At 40.8% G+C, this 27,767-nt stretch overlaps 2 protein-coding genes and 1 pseudogene across 8 annotated transcripts in view; all 3 read left to right on the forward strand.

The window, feature by feature from the left end:
• Nucleotides 1-18,982, forward strand: part of CA5B (carbonic anhydrase 5B) — a 59,446-nt gene extending 40,464 nt beyond the window's left edge. For 6 of the 7 annotated variants that reach the window (XM_019666332.1, XM_019666338.1, XM_019666325.1 and 3 more), the window contains 6 exons: nucleotides 687-884; nucleotides 7,331-7,449; nucleotides 8,436-8,531; nucleotides 10,984-11,046; nucleotides 12,070-12,225; nucleotides 17,968-18,982. In XM_019666332.1, coding sequence (XP_019521877.1) covers nucleotides 687-884; nucleotides 7,331-7,449; nucleotides 8,436-8,531; nucleotides 10,984-11,046; nucleotides 12,070-12,225; nucleotides 17,968-18,147 — 812 coding nt within the window. In that variant the 3' untranslated portion in view covers nucleotides 18,148-18,982. The remainder of the gene's footprint in view (nucleotides 1-686; nucleotides 885-7,330; nucleotides 7,450-8,435; nucleotides 8,532-10,983; nucleotides 11,047-12,069; nucleotides 12,226-17,967) is intronic. The other variant, XM_019666370.1, reaches the window with a different exon arrangement.
• On the forward strand, nucleotides 13,923-14,284 carry LOC109395415 (40S ribosomal protein S26-like; annotated as a pseudogene).
• Nucleotides 18,983-24,662: 5,680 nt separating the features above from the next.
• The window catches only part of ZRSR2 (zinc finger CCCH-type, RNA binding motif and serine/arginine rich 2), a 23,690-nt gene continuing 20,585 nt past the window's right edge, over nucleotides 24,663-27,767 (forward strand). Inside the window, exons 1-2 of the mRNA XM_019665720.1 lie at nucleotides 24,663-24,761; nucleotides 25,174-25,253. Coding sequence (XP_019521265.1) covers nucleotides 24,721-24,761; nucleotides 25,174-25,253 — 121 coding nt within the window. The 5' untranslated portion in view covers nucleotides 24,663-24,720. The remainder of the gene's footprint in view (nucleotides 24,762-25,173; nucleotides 25,254-27,767) is intronic.

Genomic DNA, 27,767 nt, shown 5'->3' on the forward strand with positions numbered 1-27,767 from the left:
AATACCAACATGGGCCAGTGAAGCAATGTCCTCCACAACTAGACTGAAGAACAAAAGGATAGCAACTTGTCTGTTCCCCTTCCCCTGATTCCCCAATAAAAAAATCTTTAAAAAAAAACCAAAGGAACAACTCATTTGAGAATACCCTATTTCCCCCATGGTGCTAATCTCCACGCATTTTCCTGTCATCACAACACTGGGCCTCACTTGGTTCAGGTGAAATTAGAAGGTTGACTGAGAGGGGCGGCTGGCTAGCTCAGCTGGTTGGAGCGCAGTGCTCATAACACCAGGGTTGCCGGTTCAATCCCCACGTGGGTCACTGTGAGCTGTGCCCTCCACGACTAGACTGAAACAACTACTTGACTTGGTGCTGATGGGTCCTGGAAAAACACACTGTTCCCCAATAAAAAAATTTTTTTAATCCTTTAAAAGAAAAAGAAAAAAGATGGCCGACTGAGAGGCTTTAATTTGACATGACAGCAGAGGCTGCCTGTTGCAAGGGGCTCTCTGACCTGCCCGTGACCTGTTCTCTGCTTTAGTCAGTCCGTGAAGCCCCTAAGCAGATAAGTCCTGACACTTCTAGTTTGTATTAGCCTTGACAGGCTCTCCACAAATGGAACTGCCTGGTGGTGTGTGATCCCAGATAGGGGACCTCCTGATGACAGTCCCAATGTGCTTTCTCCTAGTGCACCCACTCTGGGAGAGTGTGGACCTGGCCCCAGCAGGTGAGCGCCAGTCGCCCATCAACATCCGGTGGAGGGACAGTGTCTTTGATCCTGACTTAAAACCACTCACCATCTCTTATGACCCGGCCACCTGCCTCCACATCTGGAACAACGGGTACTCTTTCCTCGTGGAATTTGAAGATTCTACAGATAAATCAGGTGAGAGCCAGACTGGTGGTCTCATCTGGAGTCAAAGGGACAGTTTCATGTTGGTACAGGCCAGATCCAACTGCCTCCATGGGAGCATGGACCTCTTGTTAGCAATGATGGGACTCATTAGACTTACTTTTTCAATGTATGAAAACAGTCCCTTCTAGTTTTTATGCACGTTTTCTTTTACTAGTAAGAAGTACTTTTTATTAATAAATATGCATATCTTAAGTTTACATTCATCATGGATATAGAAGATAGGATGTGAAATTAAAGCTTTGTCCAAAATTTATTTTGTATGTGTTTATGAATATGTGCTAATTTTCTCTGCTTGATGACTTTACAAGACACTTTTATATTAAATGGTAATACTGTTTAATCAGATTTAATGATCAGATTTTAATACCTTTGAAATGAGGTGAAAAGAATACTCAAGTGTGCATGGGGTTAGTCATAACAACTAGTTAAGACTTGTCATATATTAGCAAAATGGAAACTCATGTTCTATTAATTTTGTTAATTAGACAATGTTACCTAGTTTAAAAGGAACACAATTTAAAAGAGATTTTAAAATCAAAACATTATATTGCTTTTGAATCTTCTCCCCTTTTTCAACTTACCCAGATATAAACTAATCTGAATGATTTCAAAATTTACCTGAAACTTTTAGTGTCTATTGAAAACAGAATGTGATTAATTCTATGCAGGTTTCTTTTTTCTTTTTCTTTTTCTTTCAAGCCAAAGTTGAAGGTATCAAATAGTCCTAATTAGCCTGGAATACTTATTATTTGAAATAATCTATTTTAGGCTTAAGGAGAGGTTATCAACCAGTGACAATTTTGCCACCTCTTTCTTTCCAGGGACTGGGGACACTTGGTGATGTCTGTAAGCATTTTTGGTTGTCAGAACTGGAAGGTGGCGGTGTAACTGACATCTAGTGGAGCGAGGCCAGGAATGTTGTTGGAGAGCCTACAATAGACAAGATAGCAGCATTTGTGAACAATTATCCAGCCTCAAATATCCATAGAGCTGAGATTGAGAAACCCTGATCTAAAGGACATTAATTTTCTTTCATGAAGATAAGGAAATGAGTCCATGAAAGCGTTCATGAATGAAGTAACAGTGTAACAAAGCATAAATAGAAGTGTTCATTCCTGAATTTATCCTGGCTCTAGGATTCTCACCTATATCTTGGTTTTCCTTACATTTTCCTAGTGATGCTCCGATACTTAGACATGACCCTCTGGCCCAACTGTAGTCAGACTGATCCTCCCATGGGGTCCTCTCTCTCTCTGCTTCTCTTCCCTCTGACATACTTCTCTGCTGTGACTCAGGAAGTATTCGAGTTTGTCCTTAAGGGCTTAGGTGCCTGTATGGTGTCCTCCATTTTTTCTTTCTCTTCCGTGGTATTGTTACACAGCCCCCGGACCCTGAACATCTTATTTACATTTCTCCAACTAAGAAATTACTCCTTTTTCCCTCCCGATTCATTGGTACCTTTCTTAATTTTTCCAAAACCCTAGAATATGCTCCTATCTCAACTGGAAGCCTATAATGTTACGTTTTATATAAGGATTCCAGAAAATTTCAAAACAGCATGCTAAAGTCCTGTGTTCTTGCACTATGGTGAGCTCTACTATTTCGCTTAGGGCTCTACCATTACTCCTGCCAGGACTAGACTAATGGGCAGGCCATCTCTCATATGTTCACCTAAATGCTGGTCAGCCTTCTAATGACCTTGACAGTCTAGGGACTGTTGCCAATATACAATAGTATGGCTTCATTGAGTTAGAAATCATAGGAAGTTGTTTAATGGATTTTTTAATCAAGTGAGTTAATCCCAAGATCATTCAAGGAGAATAGCTTTTCGTTTTATTTTTCAGTCATGTTTTCTCTCTTGAATTGAACAATAGATTTAAGAATTCTTATCCACCCATTTGCATGGGCAATCTCATATGGAAAACAAATGACCAACATTTTCCTCATAATATTAATAGCTCTTTAGATACCTTCAAACACAACTAACTAAACCATTCCTTGATCTTACCTTCCCTAAGTAAGTCTCACATTCCTTTTACGAAATATGCAAGAAAAATTGGAAAGAGGTTGCCAATTCTCCACTTTTTTGTCAGGAAGGACCAAAATAGATAACGCCGTTTCATTCCGCTTTAACAATTATTTTCTTTAAGATATCCTTAATCTTTAATAAGTACCTAACTCTCTCTCTCTCTTTTTCCGCATTTTAGTGACTGCCCCCTATCTCCTGCTTATTCTTCACTTCTGTTTCTCCGTGCTGTTGCAAAATAATCAATAGCATTCAAAGAGGAAGAATGACTGAATGAACATAAAAAATAAAGCAAAAGCAAAAGAAAGCAAAGACATCTTAGAAAGGAAGAGAGGCAAGAAACAACTCTAATTCTAGAAAAGAAAGAATCTAATATTAAAGTCTATAAGTTTCCCCCAGAAAAGTAGGAAATGCTGCTGCAGTGTGCTTTACAAAGAACGGGATAAAGTGTGCAAGGAAAGGTATGTGACAAAAACAAAACACACCAAACCTATGGGATACAGTAAAAGCAGTGCTTAGAGGGAAATTTATAGATGCAAATGCCTGTATTGGAGAAGAAGAAATTTCTCAAATCAATAACCTAGCCTTCTACCTTAAGAAACTAGAAAGATAAGAGCAAACTAAGCCCAAAGCAAACAGAAAGAGGGTCGTGATAAAGAGCAGAAGTCAATGAAATCGAAAGTTGGCTCTTTGAAAAGATCAACAAAATTGACGAACCTTTAGCTAGGTAAGCCAAGGGGAAAAAATAAGAGAAGACTCAAATGACTAAAATCAGGAATGAGAGAGGGGACAGCATGACCAGCCTTATAGAAATTAAAAGAACAATAAGAGAAGGTATGTGAGCATCTCATACCACCGCCCTCTTCTGGGTATTGTTTTGTTATTTGGTTCCCCTGATTAGGACACCGTTATTGATTTTAATGAGTGCATGTGATGGATGCAAAATATTGTGGGGAAGGGCACTGCGTTATGCCTGGGCTGAGTCTCATGGATAATCTGTAAATTACCACCTCCTTTGAAATTACTCTCATCAGCAGTGTCACCAGACATTAAAGAGAAGGATGGATGAGTCCCATTGTTCTGAGTTGGCTTCCTGCCCCATCTGGCTTCACGTTATACTTTTAGGGGCATCCACAGTGAACCTACTAAGAATGCTTTCATAAGCATTTTAAGTTCTCTCCCCTATTTCTAGTCTTACATCTACATTTTTGGAGAAAAAAATGTAATTTTTAGTACATTTACAGAGTGGTGCAACCATCAGTACAATACAATTTTAGAGTGTTTCCATCACCCCAAAAAGTTTCATGCCCATTCCAGCATTTTTATTTGTATGGGGCCTGCGTATTACCTTTCCCTTCAATATCCCTTTATCTGCTAGCTCCCTCACCTCCACATTAAAAACAAAAGAAGGGCGTGAACATTACATAGACTGCTTACCATAAGCCTGATACTATCCTGGGTGTTTCATATTTGTTATTTAATTTTTTATGAGTTTAATCCCTTCTTAGAGCACAGAAACAACAATATATCAACAACCTCAAATGCATAAGTATATGATTATTTGATGTATCTTATGACTGCTCTGCTTTCTAATTCACTGTCTTCCATCTCCCTTCTCTGGCCCGTTTCTTGCCGACTATACTGGCCCCTCTCATTCATGCATCTGCCCCACCTGACCCCACCCTTTTCCTTACTCTTGCTGAGGTTACCAGTGATATTTCAGCTAACAAACCCAGCAGACACTTTGCAGTCTATTTCTTTAGTTCCTCATTTCATTGAGGCTCTCCTAAGTGTCAGGCACAGGTGCATAGAAACAAAAAGAAGGAATCCTGCCTTTAAGGAGCTTACAGTGTGATGGGGAGACAGACCCTCAAAGACACGATGCTAATGTGGATTGCTAAGTGCTGGGAGGAAAGTGTGCACGTGGGGTCTGCTGGGAGAAGGCTTCCTGGCGGAGGTGACACCTGGGTGGTCCATGCGACACCTGGGTGGTCTACGTGGAGGTGGAGGTGTGAGGCAGTGTGATGCCTGTGTTAGGTGTTATTGTGTGTAAAGTGCTAAAGGGAAGTGGCAGACAAGGAAGTCCTGAGGCCAGCAAGAGCCGATTCAGGGAGAGTTCTGGAGACCACACTCAGAGATGGGAAATCTGGGTGCAGCTTAGCTGGGTGCTCTTGCTTTGAGTCTCTCATTGGGCTGTGATCAAGGTGTCAGTCATGGTTGGGGTCTCATCTCAAGGCTCCTCTGGCAAAAGATCCTCTGGCAAACTCACTTAAGTGGCTGTTGGCAGGATTCAGTTTCTATCAGGGCTTCATTTCCTTGCTGGCTGTTGGCCAGAGACCACCTCGATTTTTTGCCAAGTGGACGTCTCCATAGGGCAGCTCACACAGCAGCTGGCTTCTTCAGAGTGGGCAAGTGAGACGGATGCCAGCGTCTTTTTCTAACTGAATCTCCACAGTGACAGTCCATCACATTTGCCCTTGGAAGCAAGTCACAAAATAAGGTCCTTTTCCTGCAAAGTGCTTGCTCTTAACCACATTATACAGGGGACTACCTCCCTGTCTCAATTCTCCCCTATGTACACTTTATAGGTACAGTGCCCAGCACATGGTAGGGACTTACTGATTTTTCTAACTAGCAAGTTCCCAAGTCAGATGCTCGGGCATCTAACTTTTCTCTCGAGGATCACAGATGCAGATGTACCTACAGTGCCAGAGAATTAATGAGAATGAGTGAGGATGGGAGAGTTGGAGAGAAATGACACCAGTGGCGACTGTGAAGAACTGGTGGGACCATCTAAAGGGGGCAGCCATTTCTCCTGTCCAGCCTATTTTCGCCCAGTTGGGAGCATGTGCCCAACATCGGCAGGGCATCTCATTCTCGAGTTAAATTGCAAGTGTGGATTTTTATGTGAAATCATCCAGATTGAAATGTTGGCAATGAATTAAAAAGATGTCTTTAGTATTGCGTGGGTGAACCCAAACACACCTGAAGACTAGTTTTGGCCCCCTCCCTTGCAGCCACCCACTGGTGACATCTCCTCTCTGCCATGCTCATCGTCTGTGGAACAGACACGTAGTAAGTGTTCTGGAAGTGTTGCCAGTGTGTTTCTGGGGATAGGAGAGAAAAGCTGGCCCTCTCCTCTGTCTTGGTCACTTAACTTGCAACCAGAACTTCAATGTCATTCAACAGGTTAGATCGAATATTTCCCAAAGTCATACTCACAATATGGAGCTAGCATAGAAAAATAAGACTTTGGGGGAGACGTATTATTTTTTATATCCGTACACTTTAGTACCATCCTCCTATTAATTTAGTGAATTATGTGGTATTATTCTCTGCACCTCCCCTGCCCCCAAAGAAAAGTGGTCATTGCTGCCTTTGCTCACTTCTTACAAAACTCCTTTGTAAAGAGGAAGTTAGGTAAAATATTTTCAAAAGCCAGTACAATACATAGCAGACCACTGCATGCCATATCCAGTGTATTTGGTCCTTGGAATTGCTGTACTCAGTCATTTGCATACATAAAATTCAACAAATGATGCAATAAACTCTAAAGATCATTAAGGTAGATGAGATGGGTGGTTTTTGTGTTGTTGTATTGGTTTAACCACGACAGACATGATCAGGGTCAGATTAGATGGAAGAAATGAGGAACTAATATGCTTTAGCAAATTCAAGCAAAAAAAAAAAAAACTCAGCACCGCCCAACGCCTGGGGAAGAGTGACTTTTAAAACTCATATCTGAATATTTTGCTTATACTGTAATGTTTTGATTTCGCTGGTTCCAAAATCTCTAGTCTAAACAAAAGCTTTTTATAATCCAACATGGTGAAGCCAATGGCAGAGTGTGTGGATGACTTACAATGTCCACTCTGTCCAAAGGGAGATGGGTAATCATTTTTAACTTGTAAATTTCCTATTCCATTTTAATGAAAGGGAAAAAAACCACTAATATCTTCAGAAACTAAAAAGCTAAGTATCAGTGCATAAACAAGAAAGAGAATATATTTTGTACTTATAGTTCAGTTTTATGAGATTGGATTGGATAAATATGCTGAGAAATTTGTATTTTACTGTACCCACAAAACTGGGGTCAATAGATATAGAATATAAAAATTAGTCAAGAATTGGCTTTTAACAATTGTGTGTAGCTGGAGTGTAATTAAATCTCGGTGTCATTCAGAGTGCAGGTCCCCTCCTCCCTACCCCCCCCCCGCCTTACACATGTATTAACTTTGTGGAAATCAAGTTTATAAATACTTGTATGTAATACATTGTGCTTCATTAAAAACAGTTCATATAGAAGGTCCACCCATAGATTTGGCCTTTCCCCTCCAATCCTCCACAGCGTGAAAAACAATCCCCTTAATTGTTGGATATACCATTTCAGTGATCAAGGGAGGACCCCTGGAACATACCTACCGATTGAAGCAGTTCCATTTTCACTGGGGGGCCATTGATGCCTGGGGCTCCGAGCATACGGTGGACAGCAAAAGTTACCCAGCAGAGGTATGTTGAGAAACTTGGGAACAGTTTCAACTGTGGAGAAGTGGGGATCGTTCCAAGTTTCTGGTTCTAAGACATTATCAGGAAGAATCAGGTAATTTCTATGAATCTAAATGGCTCTCTCAGGCGTATTAGATTATGCCCAGTTATTACATGTAAAGTGATAACTGCCCTCATCTCAAATAATATAGCAGAAATGAGCCTTAAGATTCCAAAATGGAATTCTTTCAGGATTCTAAGCTAGGCTCAAATCACAGCCTAAAGTAAAAACCCAGGCAACAGTGCAGGGCCGCCAGGTCCAATTAAGCCAAGTGAGAGATGGCGGGGAACCTAAATGAAGGCTGTGGCAGCAGAACTAGAAAAAAAGAGCAAGATTTAACAAGCGTTTCTGAAATGAAAGCAACAGGACTTGAGGCAGGTTCCTCTTCAGGAGAGGAGAAGAAGGTAACCATGTCCTTGAGAGTCTCACTTGGGAGGCTGGGTGACTGATGGAAGAGGAATGATTTGTAGGTAAACGTAGGGAGCACGTAAGCAGATAGAATTTCTTCTTATAACTTTTCCCCTAATTTACTTTTAAATGTTACCTTAAAAAGAAACACATTTTAAGTGGTTCTCCCTCAGAAATGTGTCTTCAAATCCTGTCTCATTCCCATAGGGAGAATCTATTTCTCCCAAGATAAACATCTTGTTTCATGCAAATCAGAATAGGGATGGGAAAATGTTGCTCCCTCACTGAAATGTGATTCGCTTTGCTATATATATTTTGTTTCTCCCAAAATAAATCTGTATTCCAAAGTAATATTAATTGCTGCTGCTGCATACATTTCTTCTTGTTCTTTAGTTCTATCTCATTTTGCACCAGATTGTCATGCTTTTCCGAGTGGCTTCATTTTAGGTGCAGAAACATATTAAATTGTCATATGTTGAATTAGACTGTTTTGGAGTGATTGTATGTGGTCATGTCAAACCCCCTTTTAATGGTGTTTCAGCTGCACCTGGTGCATTGGAATTCAGTCAAATTTGAAAACTTTGAGGACGCAGCACTGGAAGAAAATGGTTTGGCAGTGATAGGAGTATTTTTAAAGGTAAACAAAAATCTTACCAACTTTAAATGGTGTAGTATTCTACGATGAAAAGATACAACATTACAATAATAGGTTTTAAGAATATTCGGGTAAAAGTAAACAATAGATCAAGTATAAGATGGTTATGAATGTAATTCAAATGGCAATAAAAAGCACAGTCCATTCCTGTCAAGAAGGCAGAGTAGGTAAATGCTGTGCTTACATTCTCTCATGACCACATCAAAGTTACAACTAAACTGCACAACATCCATCATTGAGAATCGCCTGAAGTCTAGGTGGACAGAAGTCCTGCAACTAAGGACATACAGAAAAGACCACCTCAACACTGGCAGGAGGAGCAGAGACATGAAACGGGCTGGTCCCATACCCACGAGTGGCTGTTAAAAATTGGGAGCTTATCGTGGCTGCAGAGGTCCCTCCAGAGGAGTGAGAGGTCCCAACCCCATACCAGGCTCCCCAGCCCAGCGTCCCAGTGCCAGGGAGAGAATACCCCACAACTTCTGGCTGTGAAAACCAGTAGAGATTGTGGCTGAGTGAGACAAAGGGCTGCTGGAGACCCAGGCATCCTGTTAAAGGGCCATGCAAGGACTTACTTGTTGATGGAGTCACTTGCTCTGAGCTCCATTGCTGGGGCAGCAGCTTCAAAGGTGGCAGGGACATACCAGGAGGAATTGAATTGTCTGACTTTGGAGCGAGGGATGAAGGGGCAGCTTCCTTCCAGACAGAATTATTGGCAGGCTCCATTCTTTTGTTGAGCCCTCCCCCCACCCAGTGTGCAGAGGTAGGCAGGTGTCATATCTGAGTCTCCATCAACCTAGCTAACACCATTCGCCCCACCCTGACGATTCCCTGAGACCCTGCTCCACCCAACTTGCTGGCCCACCCAAGCCACTCCCAGTGGTTTTTCCATACAAACTACCTGTCTTGGCTCATGCTGCAGGTTTTTAAAAAAAAATCTCTCAAAAGTCCACAAACCCCAAATACGCATCATTTGGCCTTGACTTGCCCTGTACTTCTTGCTAAGCAGGCCCAAGCCCTGCACTAGCAGCAGCCAGGCTTGGTTCCCAGCTTAGCCTCTTCCAGGCACCTCCAAGCCCCCAGCACAAGTGGCGACCATCTGCAGATCACTGTGTAGCTCATACCAAGTGTCCCTAGGCAGGGCACAGGGAGTGGCTGACCTTGGCCTGCAACAGAGCCCCGCCCCAGAGATTCTAGAACCAACACACCTGGTGGCTAGCTTCAGATCACACCAGAGCACCACCCAACCACAATGACACAAAACCCAAGGGTAGACTGGGCAGGCACCAGAGCCCCACTAAAGCATACCCTGCTCTGTAGGGTCACCCCCTGCACCACAGCTCCTCCGCTATAGTCACAGCCAATCCTCACAAAAAAATCAGTCAGAGAGTCAATCCCTCCCGCTGACATGCAAACAGCGACCAAGGCTCAACTACTACAGGAGGGCACACACAAGGCACACTTGTGGGGCACCCGGCTCTGGTGACCAGGGAAACTGAGCCACTAGGCCCCACAGGACACCTACTACATAAGGCCACTCAACCAAGACCAGGAGATGTAGCAGCTGTAATACATAGAAACAAAAGTGGAGGCAACCAAAATGAGGAGACACAGAAACATGTCCCAAATGAAAGAACACAGCGAAGCTCCAGGAAAAGAACTAAACACAATGGAGACAAGCAATCCACCAGATGCAGAGTTCCAAATCCTGGTTATAAGGGTGCCCATTGATCTCAGTGAGGGGTGTTGGTTGGATGGGTAAAAAGGGGGAAGGAATTAAGAAGTACAAATTGGTGGTTACAAAATACAGGGGTATAAAGTACAGCATAGGGAATATAGTCAGTAATGTTGTAATAACTATGTATGGTGTCAAATGGGTACTAGACTTATTGGGATCATCACTTCATAAGATATAAATGCCTAATCACCATGTTGTATACCTGAAACTAATATAATATTGTATGCCAACTGTAATTGAAAAATAAAAAATTATTTAAGAAAATAAAATTTAAAAGAAAAATGCACAATCCAATAGAGTACCCAAAAGCCACATGTGGCAGTTGAGGACTTGAAATGTGGCTACTTTGACTGTGGAACAATTTTTAAGAGTCTCATGCTCTACCGACTGAGCTAGCCAGGCACTCAACAATTTTTAATTTTAATCAATTTCAATTTCAGAACTAATACTTAAATGGAGCAGGGGTACCTTTCCCCACAGGCATCCTGACCCTGTCAGCAAACAGCCTGCTCCTTTGTTCTATGTCTAATGCAGTGATGTTTATAACATTCTAAATTACCAGCTTAAGTCTAGCTTAAGTAGCATGGTTGGTTTGTTTTTATGTAATCACCAGGTGGTTAATTTTAATTCACATTGTGTTATAGTTTCAAAAGTGAGATGTCAATTGTTTTTAATATTTTCTCATTGCTTCTTCAGCTAGGCAAAAATCATAAAGAGCTACAGAAATTGGTTGATACTTTGCCATCAATTAAGCATAAGGTAATATTTTTTGTCCTATGTCACTTGAAACATATTTTGTTTCAATCTCAGAGGAAATATTAGCAAGGCACTTTGAATTGGGAAATGTAATTAATCTTAGTGTAATTCAGGTTCTCTTTGAAACTTGCCTAGAAGACAACTTGCCGTTTATGATGCTTGTGTGTTGAGAGAGTCCTTGGCCGTGGGACATCTCTCAGGGGACAGAAGGGATTCTGTTGGTGGGCACTGGCTGTTCTGGTTTTGCTGCCATGCCACTGGGCACTTGGGGACTCAGGAACATAATGCTGTTCCCTCCTCTGCTCCCAACACCTGCTCCTTCTAAGTCCTTGTGGAAACACTCAGAGAAGCCTTCTTGACTCTAGCTACCCTCCATCAGGCAGGGAGCAGAGAAAAGTTGGACAGAAACTTGGCTTGTCCAGCCTTAAAGAACAATTACTCATACCCTTCAGGATGGACACCTTTGTCCGGCTTCAAGATTAATTGATCAATATGCAGAATCCCAAAGGGGCTGCTCTCTGGAAGTCCATACATTCTCTCTCTCCCTCCCTCCCCTCTGTCTCCTCACTCCTTTTCCCCTCTCCCTCCCTTCTCATCTCCCCCTTTTTCCTTCCCTCTTCTCTCTCTCTCCCCTTTTTGTCTAGGATACCTCCTCCTAATTTGCATTGCATTTTAGAAAGGAGGATTCCATTAGTCTCTTGAAAAAGAGAAGCCTCCTTATTTATGCAGCAGGCACCACCTAATGCCTCACAGAGGGTTCAGAGGAGACCACCTGCTGGAAACTCACTAGAATGGAGGCAGAAAATCATTTCTGCTGTGTTCCCACTGAGGAGTGTGGGAAATACACTGTTAATTGCAGGAACAAAGCATAGGTGTGACTCAGTCCTAAGGTGCACAGAGGTCCTAAGGAGCGCCTCTGGACCACTGCTGGTTCCCAAACACTCCTAGAATCATTGCCTTGTCATCTGATTTCTGAGTGGTTTTCATCATGAAATGGATAGCTCAGTGACCCCTTCTCTTGGCCAGGACACCCTTGTGGAATTTGACTCATTCGACCCTTCTTGCCTGATGCCCACCTGCCCGGATTACTGGACTTACTCGGGGTCCCTGACTACCCCACCGCTCTCTGAGTCCGTCACCTGGATCATTAAGAAGCAGCCTGTAGAGGTGGATCATGATCAGGTACGTTCTTCCCACAATTCCACATAAGGAAATTCTAATCTACCCCTTTAAAACAAGGCTGGGCTCAAACTTTGGCATCAGTTTTTTTGTTGTTGTTTTTTTATCTACATTTTTTTTTCTTCTTTTTTTTTTTTTTTAAAGATTTTTATTGGGGAATTCGGGGATGGGAACAGCCCTGGGGAATTGGGGGAAGGGGAACAGACAAGTTGCTGTCTTTTTTTTTTTTTTTAGGTTTTTTTTTTATTGGGGAATTGGGGGGATGGGAACAGTGCTGGGGAATTGGGGAAAGGGGAACAGACAAGTTGCTGTCGTTTTGTTCTTCAGTCTAGTTGTGGAGGACGTTGCTTCACTGGCCCAAGTTGGCACCATCATTGTGCTCTTCCCGGGCGAGGCAGATCAGTAGCCGGCTTCTGGATGGCCGCTCACTGCGGCTGCTGGCCGCTCACTCCGGCTGCTGGCCGCTCACGCTGGCTGCTGGCTACATATGGTAGCCCATGGCAACCCACTGCAGCAGAGGCTACAGTGGCATCAGTTTTTAACATCTCGTAATGCTTATACATTTTTATTAAAATACGTGAACTTCTTGTAATTTGGGCATGAATTAGGAAATGCTTCAAATTAACCAGAGAGAGGAGTTAAAACTTAGTAAACGTAAGCTTTTTACGTCCATTTTGACAATGTGATGTGTGTTGTGTGAATCTATAGAAACAAGACCTTTTTAAAGGGAAGAATGAAGGCTGGAAATGGATGTGCTCAAAACCCCTTAATTTTCTTAAGGTAATTTTTCTCTGGAATCTCAGGTTAAAGATAGAATCCAATAGGGCCAGCAGAGTGGCTCGTTGGTTAAGAGTTGGCTTAGGAGCGTGAGCTCTGAGCAGCAGGGCCGCTGGTTCAGATCCCATATGGGCCAGTGACACTGCGCCCTCTACAGCTAAGATGGTGAACAACAGCTCCACCTGGAGCTGGGATGCCGTGAGTCACCGGCGATGGCGTAGGCTACAGTGGGGCTGCAGTGGGCTGCCGTGAGCTACTGTGAGTGGCCATCCAATGGCCGGTGACCAATCTGCCTCAGCCGGGAAGAGCGCAATGATCACAATACCAACATGGGCCAGTGAAGCGACGTCCTCCACAACTAGACTGGAGAACAAAAGGACAGCAACTTGTCTGTTCCCTATCCCCGATTCCCTAATGCTGTTCCTTCCCCCAATTCCCCAATAAAATCTTTAAAAAAAAAAGATAGAATCCAATAATATCTGTCCAGAAATTTTATTTTAAATCAGTTGTTTTGAACTTCAAATTTATTTTTTCCTTAGAAACTAAGTTTAAGTCAGGATTACTATGTCAATACACAACATCCTGTTTAATTCATAATATAACTAAATTACAATAATAGCTGCTTCTACTTCCTTTATGGGATTTTTATTAATCACAAAGCATTTTTACAAGAACAGAAGCTTCCAAAATCTTTTTTCATGCAGCCAGAATAACTGAAACCAACACCCATCAAAGATTAGAGCAAAGAAAAACCAAAGTAAACTACAGACTATTGTCTCTGAAGAATATATTTTTTAAAAAGCTAGAATATTGTATCAGAAACAGAATCATATAGCACATTAGAAGAAATATATACTTTGTCCAAGTAGCATTTATTTTAGTAATACAAGAATGGTTTATTAAGAATATTAAGCTCTCTCAGATCCTCGCTGCCAAGATGACCAACAAGAGAAGAAACAATGGTCGTGCCAAAAAGGGCCGTGGCCATGTGCAACCCATTCGTTGCACCAACTGCGCCTGATGCGTGCCCAAGGACAAGGCCATTAAGAAGTTCGTCATTCGAAACATAGTAGAGGCCGCAGTCATTAGGGACATTTCCGAAGCAAGTGTCTTCGACGCCTATGTGCTTCCCAAGCTGTATGTGAAACTACATTACTGTGCGAGTTGTGCCATTCACAGCAAGGTAGTCAGGAATCGTTCGCGTGAAGCCCGGAAGGACCGAACACACCTACCCCGACTGAGACCTGCGGGTGCTGCCCCACAAACTCCACCAAAGCCCATGTAAGGAGCCAAGTCCCTAAGACCAAAGAAATATTCTCTGGAGGAAAAAATAAAATGGAAAATATACTTTTTAAAAAAAGAATATTAATATAATTCATCATATCAGTGACTCTAAACAGAAAAATCATATAATCATATCCATAGATTCTTAAAGGCATTAGCGAAATTCACCATTCAATTTTTTTTTTAATTTCAATAAAATAGAAATGTATGGAGATTTCCCTAACTTGATGAAAGAGTTTAATCTCAGTTCTAAAGTAAATCGTATACTTAATATAGAAAGCATAAATTACCATATTAAATTATATTCTGTAAGTAGTCAATACAATTAGGCCAAAAAGAAAAAATAAATGAGAGAAACAATTTAAAAACTACTAGAAAAATAAGATAATTTATTAATTAGTAGAGTACAATATTAATTTATAGAAATCAATACATTTGACATATAAATCACAATCAATTAAAAGATTGAATGATATAAAGGCATAATGAAAAAACGAACACTACTTATAATGGAAACAAAACTATAAAATACCTCCGTATAAGCTTAACAAGAAAAGAGAACAGGAAAACTTAAAACATCCTGAGAGGCACAAAAAAGACTTGAATTCATAAAATTCATACCATGTAATTGAATAAGAAGACATAGAGACGCCTTTGATGTCAATTCTCTGTAAGTGTTATTCTCTATGAATTGTTTATTCTCCAATAATTGCTGTGGTATTGGCACAGGAGATCAATCAAGGGAATAAAATAGTAAGCTCAGAAATACGTCCAAATACATATGAGAATTTAGTTTACGATAAAGGTAGCATGTCAGCTGAGTTGGCGGAAAAGATGAGATTATTCATTAAAGGCTGTGGGGGACAATTGAGCAGATATTTAGGGGGGAAAAAGGGGATCCACCACAAGAATATGTTCTAGATACATTAAATGTTAAAAATATCTTCATAAACGTACTAGGATAAGATAGGAACATCTTTTCATACAGCTGTGCGCGAGGAAAAATAATTTTCCTTGTACTCTTCTAAAGGTTCTCGGCTGAGACTTTCCTCTAATAAAAGGCAGATTAACAGGAGAAAAACAAACAGATGTTTAATAACTTGTATCCCCCCTGTATACATGGGAGAGACCCAGGAAAACCGAGTAACTCCCCGAAATGGCCCAAGCCACCACCTTCCAGACCTTCCCCAGCTAAAGACAAAGAAGATGTGAGGGGATGGGCAGTTAGGGGAGGTTAATAGGGAAACACAGTAAACAAGGGTCAGGCTGTTATGCAGATTTAAGTCCATACCTTCTCCATTGATGAGAGTTTCTAGAGATTCAGAGTCACTTCCTCTTCCTGATACAAGAAATGGAGATTTCCCTTATAAATGTAAATTTCTCTTACAAAAGGGTAACTTCTCGGTTTTTAGAGCTTCTCTTGTGTCTGAGGTTTCATGAAAATAATCCTTATGCGAAAGGCATATTTGGAGGTCACAAATTATAGTCCCCTTCACCTCTAAATGGAGGAAGCTTTTCCAACTATATATCAAAACCAGAAGTCAATAAGAGAACAACTAGTAAATTAGACTGCGTGTTTATTTTAAATTCTGTGTCATGAAACCCACAATAAACAAATGACAAAATACAGATCTTGACTGCCCATATGCCTGGGCTTGGTGGCCTATACATTTAATCTGCTACTGTCCTTCATATTTAAAAGTTGACATAACACTGAAAAATAAGTAAATAAATAAAATAAACCAGAGGGTCAGTGGCCCATATAGAAGACTTTAGAAATAAAATTTCAACACGGAAAATTCAGTGAGGGAAAAAAAAAAGGTAGAGCTGTCATCTTTAATCCTAGTTGCCTGTAATCGAACCATTCTGTTAATCATTGTTTGGGTAACTCCTTCTGGTCTTTTATCTGTATAAATACACAGAACTTTTTAAACAGTATGGAATCATTCTTTATATACCATTTCGCTGCTCTTTTCACTCTGATGTGTGGAACATTTTGTGGATAAACATTAACTTCAATATCATTTTTAATTGCTATGAACTACTCCATTTTATAGATCTAATGTAACTTATTGGTATTTGCACTATTTCTAATCTTTGCAATTTATTACATAAAAATAAGCCTTAAGTTACTTGGACACATTCCTAATTAATGAGGGTATACGCATCAATTGTAATATGGTAACTCACCTCTGGTCAGTCTTTGCTCTCCAGCTCTACTTGGCCACAAGCCTTTGATCCAAACCAATCTTCACAGGCTTGCCTACTGTGCCTCAGGCTAATCTCTCCAAGTTATAGTGCAGCTGACTGAATGAGAAAACAGGTAGTGAACAGGTTTGCCAGCTGGCTCAGAAAGCCAAGGGGCTACAGATTGATGCTATCGCCACATTAATGAGCCCTTGGGTTGGGGTTGCTCCTTTTGTATTGAGCTTCCCTCTCTACTACTTTAGCCACATGTGGCCATTTCAATTTAAATATAAATATTGGGTTGTCAGAAAAGTCATGACGTATTTTTTCTGTTTTTCGTTGCAAAAATGCGTCATGACTTTTCCAACAACCCAGTACATTAAAATCAAAATTAAATTAAAAATTCATTTACTTAGTCTCACTGGCCACATTTCAGGAGCTCAGTAGCCATATGTGGCTTGTGGCTACCCTAGTGAACCCTGCAGAAGACATCGCTATCATAGTTGTAGGTTCTATTGGACAGTGTCGGTGGGGGGCACCCCAATACCTGTTAAGACAGCCACATGCATCACCTTACCCACACTGTCCAGGTGCAGCAAGCAATCAAGAATACATCGTTTTGGGCCAGCCAAGTGGCGCGTTGGTTAAGAGTTGGCTTGGGATGCCAGCTCTGAGCAGCAGGGCCCCGGTTCGGATCCCACATGAGGGCCAGTGATGCTACGCCCTCTATAGCTAAGATGGTGAACAACAGCTCGACCTGGAGCTGGGCTGCCATGCGTGTGTCGCCGGTAATGGTGTAGGCTGCAGCCCCTGCTGCAGTGGGTGGCCATGAGCTACCGTGAGTGGCCGGCTGCCAGCGAGAGCTGCCATGAGCCGCCATCCAATGGCCTAGACCAATCTGTCTCACCCGGGAAGAGCACAATGATAATACCAACATGGGCCAGTGAAGTGACATCCTCCACAACTAGACTGGAGAACAAAAGGACAGCAACTTGTCTGTTCCCTATCCCCGATTCCCCAACGCTGTTCCCCTCCCCCAATTTTCCAATAAAATCTAAAAAAAAATACATTGTTTACGTTAACGATGCAGTTACATTTTAAAAAACAAAACGTTTTTGGCACTGTTATTCTATATGCCAGGCCTTTCCTTTATCATCAGGTAGGCTGCTGTTTTGCCCATTTCAAGATGAGTTTCCTGGAATCAAAGATGAAGTTACTCATTCTTGGCAAATGGCTAAAATGTGGGGGAGAGGGCCTTTGGCCCCCAGTCCTTGGATCCCAAGTGCCCTGCTGGTTTCACCAGCTCCTGCTGTTCTCCCCGCACTGGGACATCTACTCCCTGTCCATCGGTGAGGGCATTCCCACTCAGAAATCAGTTCTCCTTCTATATCTAATTTTAGATGAATGTTTCAGAGCTGTAAAAATGAAAGTAATTTATTCATGAAGTGAAGCTGTTCTTCCACTGAAATTATTTATGTTTCCTGTTCCTATTTCTAGCTTGAGCAATTTCGGACCTTGCTTTTCACTTCCGAGGGGGAGAAAGAGAAAAGAATGGTGGACAACTTCCGTCCCCTTCAGCCCCTAATGAATCGCACTGTCCGCTCGTCCTTCCGCCATGATTACGTGCTGAATATACAAGTGAAACCCAAGCCGTCTACCAGCCAAGTGACCCCCTAAGACACCCATGTCTAGGTGATATTTTGCTTTAATACACACTAGCTTCTAAAAACTTAACTATAACTATTCTAAACACTTGCACTTAATAGTAATGATAGATGTGCATTTCTTGGTATGGCAGTGCTTCTTCAGTCTTTTATTAATAATAATGTTTATCACTGAAGCAGCAGCAAGAGATGCAATTTTCTCTTACAGCAACCTGTTGGTTACCATAATGTCTTTTTATGTCTGACATTTTTGAGCTATCTTCGTGTTTATCAATTAGTGCTTCTATAGAGTTACAAGGAGGGATGATAATCAAAATATTTAACCACCGGTAAGACAGACACTGACCATCCAAAATGTAGGCCTGCATTGGTGGTATAGTGGTGAGCATAGCTGCCTTCCAAAATGTAGGCCTTTCGGAAACAGCCATGGGGCCCAGACTGGTACTTCCTGGCTGAACATTGGCCATGGTTTTAGGTATATTTTATTTAGAAACATGAATGAATTTTCTTTTATAAAGCCTTCTCAATAGGCATATTTGCCCCGATCTTTAGTTATCTTACTAGTATACGATATGCTTAATATCGATTTATGATACAGAAAAAATATTTTATAATCCTAAGAAAACAAGGATTTACTTATATCTGGAAATCCTTTTGCATTTCTGAAGATCAGACATTTTACTTAAAGGCTTGATCATATAGAAAGCATATGCAGTGTAGAACATTTTTAAGAAAATGCTTGAAGTGCCTAGAACTTAGAAATCTTTCATGATATACCGGGGGTGCCAAAAAAAATGTACACATTTTAAGAGATGTTATCTATGTGTTACTTTTCAAAGTTGAATTGAATTACGGTAGCAATGTAGTATGATGTTCGCTCAAAAGGTGGCATTAATCAAATGAATGCTAGTGTCACTAATTGTATTACAATTTTAATACAGTTTTTTCCCTTCTTAAAATGTGTATACATTTTTTTGGCACCCGCTGTATTTACAGAAGTATTTTCCAAATGACTATTAATATAATAGTCTATAGTTTATAGTATTATTTTTGCATTATTTATACACCGTTTCAGAGAATATGATAATATTTTCCACAATGACAGAACTATCTTGGTTTCCCTTTAAAACTGTCTGAACTTTATTTTATTTCATTAGTTGAGGTGCTGTGCAAGGCAGGTGCATAAATCTCCCGATTTATACAGTGGCTTAGAAGACTTTAGCTACAGGAATAGGGGGAGAAACTTGTCGGGTAGGCTACAATCTAGATAATTCTACATATTCCAAGGAATCTACGCCACTATTGCCCTTGTTTGTAAATGTCTTGGAATGTTTCTAATTCCCTATAAGCCTGTGTTCAGACTCAATATTGCATTAACTAGTAGTATTTCTTTCATTAATATGCTAGTCATCTGGTCTGCAAAATAGGGTTGGATAAATATGCTTAACACTACTGAACCATACACTGAAAAAGGTTAAGGTGGTAAATTTTATGTTATGTGTATTTTACCACAATTAAAAAGAAAGAATAAATTCAGTAGGAATAAAAGATAGGTTTGGAGTTGCATGTGTGAGTTTGGGGGGATATCTCTGCTCTAAAGGAGATATGGGGGGCAGGGGTAAAGGCATTTGCTTCTAGGGTGCATGCCTTCTCTGGGAAAGGGTAGCAAGTCTACCCCAGGAAATGAATACAATTCTTACAAAGGTAAATGTAGGGAAAAAGTTCATGTTAACTTAATACAATTGATATGTTTCAAACCATACTTATCTTTAAAAGGGTAAACACAAGATATGCATTATTCCGGGCATACAGGCTTCCCTCCTAGGCCTCTTGCAAACTCTTAGTGCAAAATTCTGCTGCAGTGAGTCTTCCAAATTGGAGCGAGAACCAATATACAGAATGCCAAACTTACCCTCACATCTTAGAGCTACAAAGGATGTACAGTTGACCTTTGAACAACATAGGTTTGAACTACACGGGTCCACTTAACGTGGATTTTTTTTCAATAAATACATACAGTATTATAAATGTATTATCCTTATGATTTTCTTAACATTTTCTTTTCTGTAGCTTTATTGTAAGAATACAGTATATAGTACATAAAATATACAAAATCTGTGTTCATCAGCTGTTTATGTTATCATTTAGGTTTCTGGTCAACAGTAGGCTATTAGTAGTCAAGTTTTGGGGGGAGGCAAAAGTTATATGTGGATTTTCGACTGTGCAGGGATGTCGGCACCCCTAACCCTGCCCCCGCGTTGTTGAAGAGTTAACTGTATTTATAGGGTGTGTCCCAGTTTGCCACTTGTGATTTATTTACACCTGGTGTTCTGGGGTAATTATTAACAGCACTCTCTTTCACCGTCAACCATGTCCTGGTTTACATGATAAATTCTTGGCAATCTTTCCTGCAGAAGTTATGGAAACAGCTTTGGGGGTGTGATTTCATGCATGCCTTAGTCATCCTGCCCCCCCAAATGGTGCTGTAGATTCCCTGGCTGCTGCTGCACCCTAGCAAGAAACTTTTTATGTTTTTTATGCCTCCCAAGTGTTTTACTTGTACCTTCCTTGACCCGAAAAGGAAAAATGGGCTTGAGATCTGTCAAAGGGCGTGAGAAAGAATTTTGTATTAAAATGACTGCTCATCTTCATCAAATAATATAGATTAATAAAAAACCCTTTCTTTACATTATTAATATTTGTTGAATGGCTTTTTCTTCCTATGAGTTGTTTTGAATATGGAAGGTGTCTGTAAAATTAGTGAGACATCCTTTAACATGTAGATCAGAAAGTGACTGGAGAGCTCATAAGGGAATTTACTAGAGGAGCAGGAATGGAAAGAACCACTTGCTCCTCTTTAGTTCACTTCTTTCTGTGAAACCAGTGCCTGATCTGCGGACATCATCAATAGGGCAAGCTGTCGGCCCCTTTCTCCTTTCCCAAAGTCGGCTAGTCTTTTTTTTTTCAGTTTCAGGTGTACAAAACAACATAATGATTAGACATTTACACCCCTCACAAAGTGATAACCCCACCAAGTCTATTACACCGCTGACACTGTACATAGCTATTCCAATACCATTGACTGTATTCCCTATGCTGTACTTGACATCATATATATATTTATATTTATACTTTTATTTATATATAATTATAGTTGGCATTCAATATTATTTTCTATTAGTTTCAGGTGTACAGCGCAGTGGTCAGGCATCTATGCAATCTATGAAGTGATCCCCTGATGAGTCCAGTGCCCATCTGACACCCTACATAGTCTTTACAACATTATTGATTATATTCCCCATCCTGTATTTCCCATCCCCGTAACTTAAGTTGGCTATTCTAAAACCAGGCATCCACCTCAAAAAAGTTTAGGAAGATGACTTTTGAGGGGATACATTCTTTTCACATGATATAGGCAAAAATGCAGTATTATAATCACTTTAGGTATGTTTCTATGTTGCTAAAAGATGCCACAATTAATGCCACAATTAAACATTAATGCCACAATTATACAATCAACACTGTAGACTTGATATCTATCCTACTTAATGTTTTATTGTCTTTTTAATTCAATGTTGTTGGTTGAGTTCTTTCTTGTAAAATGTTATTGATCAAAATGGATGTAGTTCATTTAAGTGAATAAGTTCTAGTTTTACAGTATAATTAGTACATATAAACAATATCAGCTACTTTACAGATATAATATTGCAGTCTTGTATTTATGCACTGAGTGTTTGTGTGTTGTGTCTTTGTTGTCCCCCTTCCCCACACACACACACACACATTCATATGTTGAAATCCTAGCCACTAAGGTGATGGTATTAGGTGGTAGAGCCTTTGGGAGGTGATTAGGTCATGAGGGTGGAGCCCTTATAATGGGGTTAGTGCCCTTACAAAGGAGACCCCAGAGAGCCTTCTCACTCATTCCACCATATGAGGACACAGTGAGATGATGGCTGTCTATGAACCAGTAAGGAGGGACTTACCAGACAGCAAATCTGCTGGCACCTTGATCTTGGACTTACCAGGCTCTAGAACTGTAAGAAGTAAATTGTCGGTTTTTATAAGCCACCCAGTCTGTGGTATATTGTTATGGCAGCCAGAACTGACTAAGACACTTGTCACTGTATGTACATTTTGATTCCTGATTTTTTAAATTCAATCAGTCTTCAGAAATGGTAGTACAAGTACTTTGGTTTGGGTTCTAGGTGGGGATATCAACTCTGCCACCATTCCTTCTCAAACCATCAGCAGCTGTGTTGCTTTGACCTTATCACTAGACAAAAGAATCAAGTAATGAGAACTATCATTGGATAGTTCTTTCCTCCAAAGAAAATGTATAATCAGTTGTACAATTCAGCATTTTTCATATTAATATGCATTCATCAGTATTTTATCTTGTTTCTTTAAGTTATAACTGTAATCTGGAAAATATATAAAGCCCTTGGCATAGCAATGAGGGTCGAAAAGGACTTGAGACCCCATTGTATGTCCTTGAATAAATCAGGTCACTAATACTGAAACTGAATGGTAGCTAAGGAAAGAAGTGTTCTTTCTTGAGGATTTCTGCATTGACCACTGAGTGAATCCTACTATTGTCCTACTAGAGCATGAAAAAAACTAATCGAAAGACTCCCATCCTGGCATTCAGAGAGTAGATATTTTTCTTCTTTGTCTCCTTTTATGTTTACAATAAACAAAAAATATACTTATGGATCATTCTTTGGTCACTTTATAATAACTAAGACTCACATTTAGCAATAGAATTATCTACTATATCATTTGTATAAGTAAAATATTTTCTTTAACTTTTTTAGATCATTAGCTATTTTCCAATGACAATATAAAATAAAAATTTAGGCATTTTCTCCCCCCGGGGGGGTCAGGGAGGGAGATAAACTGAAATATACATACTTGAGAATAAGTAGATGTATTTCAGGCATCAAGAAAAATAGAAAATATATGTTGTAGAATAAAAGTAACTTTATTGGAATATCATAGCATCATGTATATTTGCATTAAATTTTTACATATTTTATCTTGTAATTTATCAATTAAAATGAAGGTAACTATAGTTTAGAAATGGAATTGGCTTTTAGAGTAACTTCTGTTATGAAGTTAACTTGTTCATGAAAATTAATTCAGTGGTTAATTGTTGACGATAAATGTCTAACTCCTATAAAAGGAGATTCACATTCATTTCTGAATCAAAACAAGATCTAAATCTGTATCCCTTTTTAATAAGGAGTATCTTCCTAGAAGACATTCTTACTTATTGCTATTATGTGGAAGTCTGGTATAATTCATAAGAAATGTTACAGCAACCCAAACATTGATGCTTTCAGAACGGCAGTAATTCTCAGCAAAAATCCTGGTCACAGGAAACAGCAAAATTGGGGATTCGCACAGCTACATTCTCTAGTTTGGGCATATAACTGCCAAGTCTCCACCTTCAAGGAATTTACGATTTAGTGCAAGCAGCAGACTTGTGAAAGCAACAAAGTGCTTATTGATATTTATATAAGCATCAAACTAGTTATGAAACTCTTATTTACTGCTCTCATTGTGACAAGTTAGTTCTTTTTCACTTCTCACCTAGATTGCAAATATTCCAGCTTTATCCTTTACATTGCAAACCCAGTAATTTACCTAAACCACAAATATGACAAGTCTCAACTTAAAAGCTTTCAGTGGTTCCCTGTTCCCTACAGAACGTAAGTAAATCTTCTTAGCATGGCATTCTAGGCCCTCTTCCATAACCTCGCCCTAGCCTACCTCTACGGCTGTACTCCTTAATACTCTCCAATTGCCCTTTAAATCGATGGCCAAAAATCTTGCGGTTCCGGCAGATTCCACACTTTAACTTCTCAGTGCCTGTGCTTATGCTGATTTATCCTCACCCTTCTCCACCTGGGTAAAGGCTGTCTTCCTCCAAAACTCAACTCAGGCATCAGAAAAGCTCTCCCTGAACCGCAAGGTGGACTATGTTAAGTAAACTTGGGTGCCTGTACCATATCATCTAATTTACGTATTGGTTCTTATCTGCCTCTAGATTTTAAATCTCTTGGGAGCAGAGGTTGCACCTTTGCAGCCCTAGGAGTTAACATCACGTCTAGAGACGCAGTTCTGAAACTAAGGGGGTGGAGTCTGGAGTTTCGCCTGAGGTGCTGATAGGTGGAACCGCGGAAGGAGGCGGAGCCTGGGGTAGTCGGACTAAAAAGCTAAGCAAGCTTCTGTGGGTGAGCTGAGGCTTCGTGAGTGGATGAGGAGAAAAAAGGGAGTAGTGTGACTTTAACTTCCTGGCCACAAGACACCCCACTATGGCGTGGGGAGAGGTAGTGACAAGGCACTGGGGAAGCGCTAGGAGGGAAGAAATAATTCCAGGGTGGGGTATTAATTTTCAGGAAGGAGACATGTGTGCAGTGTTTCAGAAGACGAGCCCCCTACAGACACCGCCCATTTTCCGTTTTTGGTCCGCCGGGGCGGAGCCTCGCTCCCCGCCTTTTAGAGAGACTGCGCGCGGTTGCGTTTTCTCTTAAGCCCGCCTCTTCCGGCCGGCTCTCGTAGGCGTGGCGGCGCCGGCAAGATGGCGGCGTCTGATACGTTGATTCCTTCGGAGAAACCGAGGTAAGTTGGGCTGGGGGAAATGAGCTGGCGAGAAGAAGGGATGGAGCGGGCTGAGGCTGGATATGGAGGATGTGCATGCAGGAAGGCAAGGGGTGCTAGGCCAAGCAAGCGACCGCCCCGCGGCAGCTCGAACTGCTCCCGTGGCGCGTTCGGAACTGACGGGCGTCTGTGGGGCTCAGGGAGACGAGTGGGGAACAGGTGGCGGGATGTAGAAGACCTGCCGTCTGCGCGTGGGATAGCAAGGCGATGGTAAAATACATGTTCTGTAGTCAAAACATGGGAAGAAAGATTTCATTGTCAAGCACCCGAGCGATTTCCTGTAACGGGGCGCGGAGGAGAAGGGAGCTCAGGCAGACAGCACTGCAGGTGCGGCCACTGACTCTGAAGTGTGCATGTCTCGTTTTTTTTCCAGCCACAAAAAGTATAGGGCCACCCTGAAGAAGGAGAAACGACGGAAACGTCGGCAGGAACTCGCTCGATTGAGAGACTCAGGTAACGGACTCTTCATTCTGTTTTCTGTGTATGAAATTTCTCTCCCCACTCCCGTCCTAACGTGAGACTCCGGTGACAGAAGAAAGCCAAGTACTGTATCTGATAAAGAATTGCTGTGGCTACTGCCTCCCAAGCAAAGTTATGTTAGACCCATGTCAGAAACAACATTAAGGTATTAAAGAGGGGGAAAAAGTCATGGTGAATCATCACCCACTGATTATGTGTAAGTATTTATGAACTATCTAATGTTACAGGTGCAGGCACCATGAATTGCAGCACCTAGCACAGCCCTTGCACATAGTAAGTATTCGGTGAATATTTTTCTTTGTAAAACTAGCAGGAGTCAAGGGTTTTAGACATTTTGCAAGTTTCTCTCAAACTTGAGTAACATAAGATACCCTATTTAACTGTGAATCAATATATTTACAAATTACAAAACCAAGTGGAATTATACAGCCAGTAAAAATCAAATCTACGTTAATGTGATGTTATGGATGATGGGAAACAGATGCTCACAACATGAATATGGTTCTGATTGGAGTTTGGAATGACACCACTACTGTTGTCCTGTGGTTATTTACTTTTTCTGTTAAAATACTGTGGAACCTTCATCTGCACTGGCCTTGGTGTCATTCGGCCTTCACATGGCAGAATCAAACATTTACGTATTAAAGCTGTGTGGTTTTGGTTTTTTTTGTTGTTGTTTTTTTCAGACGGCAGTGTCACTGGCCCTCATATGTGGGATCCAAACTGGGGCCCTATGGCATCCCAAGCCAGCTCTCAACCATTGCGCCACTTGGCCGGCCCTAAAGCTGTGTGTTTAATATAATGAAATTAGTACTACTAACTTAGTTATTAAACTATACATTGGATTGTCGGAAAAGTCATGACGTATTTTTTGTATGTTTTTCATTGCAAAAATGCGTCATAACTTTTCCGACAACCCAATAGTAGTTATGAATGCAGGTGGAAGCACAGAAATCACACAGTAGTGTTGGGTTATAATGATTGCCATCCAGATTATCCAAAATATGCTTATTATCCTAGACATATATGGTGATGAAAGTAGACTAGATTTTGGGTGGTGGGCACACAGTGGAATATACAGATGATGCATTATAAAGTTGTACACCTGAAATTTATATAATGTTATTAACCAATGTTACCCCAATAAATTTAATTAAAAAATAAAATCAGAAATGAAGTGTGGGGGGGAGTCCTAGACAATGCTTGAAGTCCACAGACCATGGCCTCAAGTAACCAGGATTTGGGGGGCCTTGAGAAACATAGCCATAGAAGTTTTATTTACCGTTGAAGTTGTCTAGGAATTATTTTAGTGGCAATGCTTGCAATATTTAGAATGTAAGGAGCAGTGTGTTTACCTGCAACCTTTGTAAGCATCTCCTTTTTTATTCGAGCAGAACTAGTTCACTAGAGGTAGGATAAAGCATCAGGGATAAAAGTAAATACAGGGTAGGTTGCAGTTACTGATGCTCTTAGTGATCCCTCGCCCCTTAAAGTTCTCAGCTACCTTTGTTCATTTAGCCTGTCTTTTTCTAACATACCATTTTTTAAAACCTCTTTTTCTTTCCCTGTTTTAAATCCTGTAGCTGTTGTTTATATTGTGTTAATTTTTTTCACTTTGACTTTGCAAAGTGCGTTTGTAGTGAGCCTTTGTGGAGAGGCAGGTGGATGGTGTCCTTTGGCATTTTAGTCAGTGCAAAGTTGCAGGTCAGTGGTCTGCTCAGGATTATATGGCTAATGGCAGATCCAGGACTACACTTGTCTCTGGGTAAGTGCTCCTACTTTTTTGCCTACTCCAACTCACAATTCATTACTTCACATGCTTCATGAATATTGTAGCCTACCAAACACTGCTGTTTATTGTAGCACACAGTAGATGGGCAAACATTACCCAGAAGGCTAGAATATAGAGATATTGTATAAGAATTGCTGTAAGAGTGAGTTGGCAAATGATTGGTAGAAACTTCTGGAATATCGACCGCTCAATTACAGGTAGCATCTTTAGCACCCAGTTCTACTTAAAATAACCTGAAATGAGCTTACTTGTCAGAAATTAAGGTAACATTAAGTATAAAGAGCAAGATGTAAAAATATGGCATGATTCCTTGTATAGTTACATGTATAACAGATATGTTGTACATGTGCAACCAAGTATATGCAAGGACACATATATGTAGAGAAAATGCTACACCCAGAACAGTTAGAGATTACCTCTGTGGAGTGTGAGAGCTTGGTTTGAGGCAGGATGAGGGGGGTTGAGTGAGTCAGGCAGCAGATGTTTTTGCATATCAGCTGTGTGCAGGCAGTGTCTGGTCTGTGGGCATACCTCTGTAAGTTAGCCAGTCATGGCCTCTGTGCCAGGTTCTCTGGAAGGCCCTGTATGTACATTAGATCATTTAATTATCTGAATTATTAGATATTCTATGTTGTCACGTCCTGCGTGGCAAGGGCAAATGGGACTCGAGAGGGGCGACGCAGATTGAATAAGAA

This window comes from Hipposideros armiger, unplaced genomic scaffold (genome assembly GCF_001890085.2).
Source record: "Hipposideros armiger isolate ML-2016 unplaced genomic scaffold, ASM189008v1 scaffold_13, whole genome shotgun sequence".
NCBI lineage: Eukaryota > Metazoa > Chordata > Mammalia > Chiroptera > Hipposideridae > Hipposideros > Hipposideros armiger.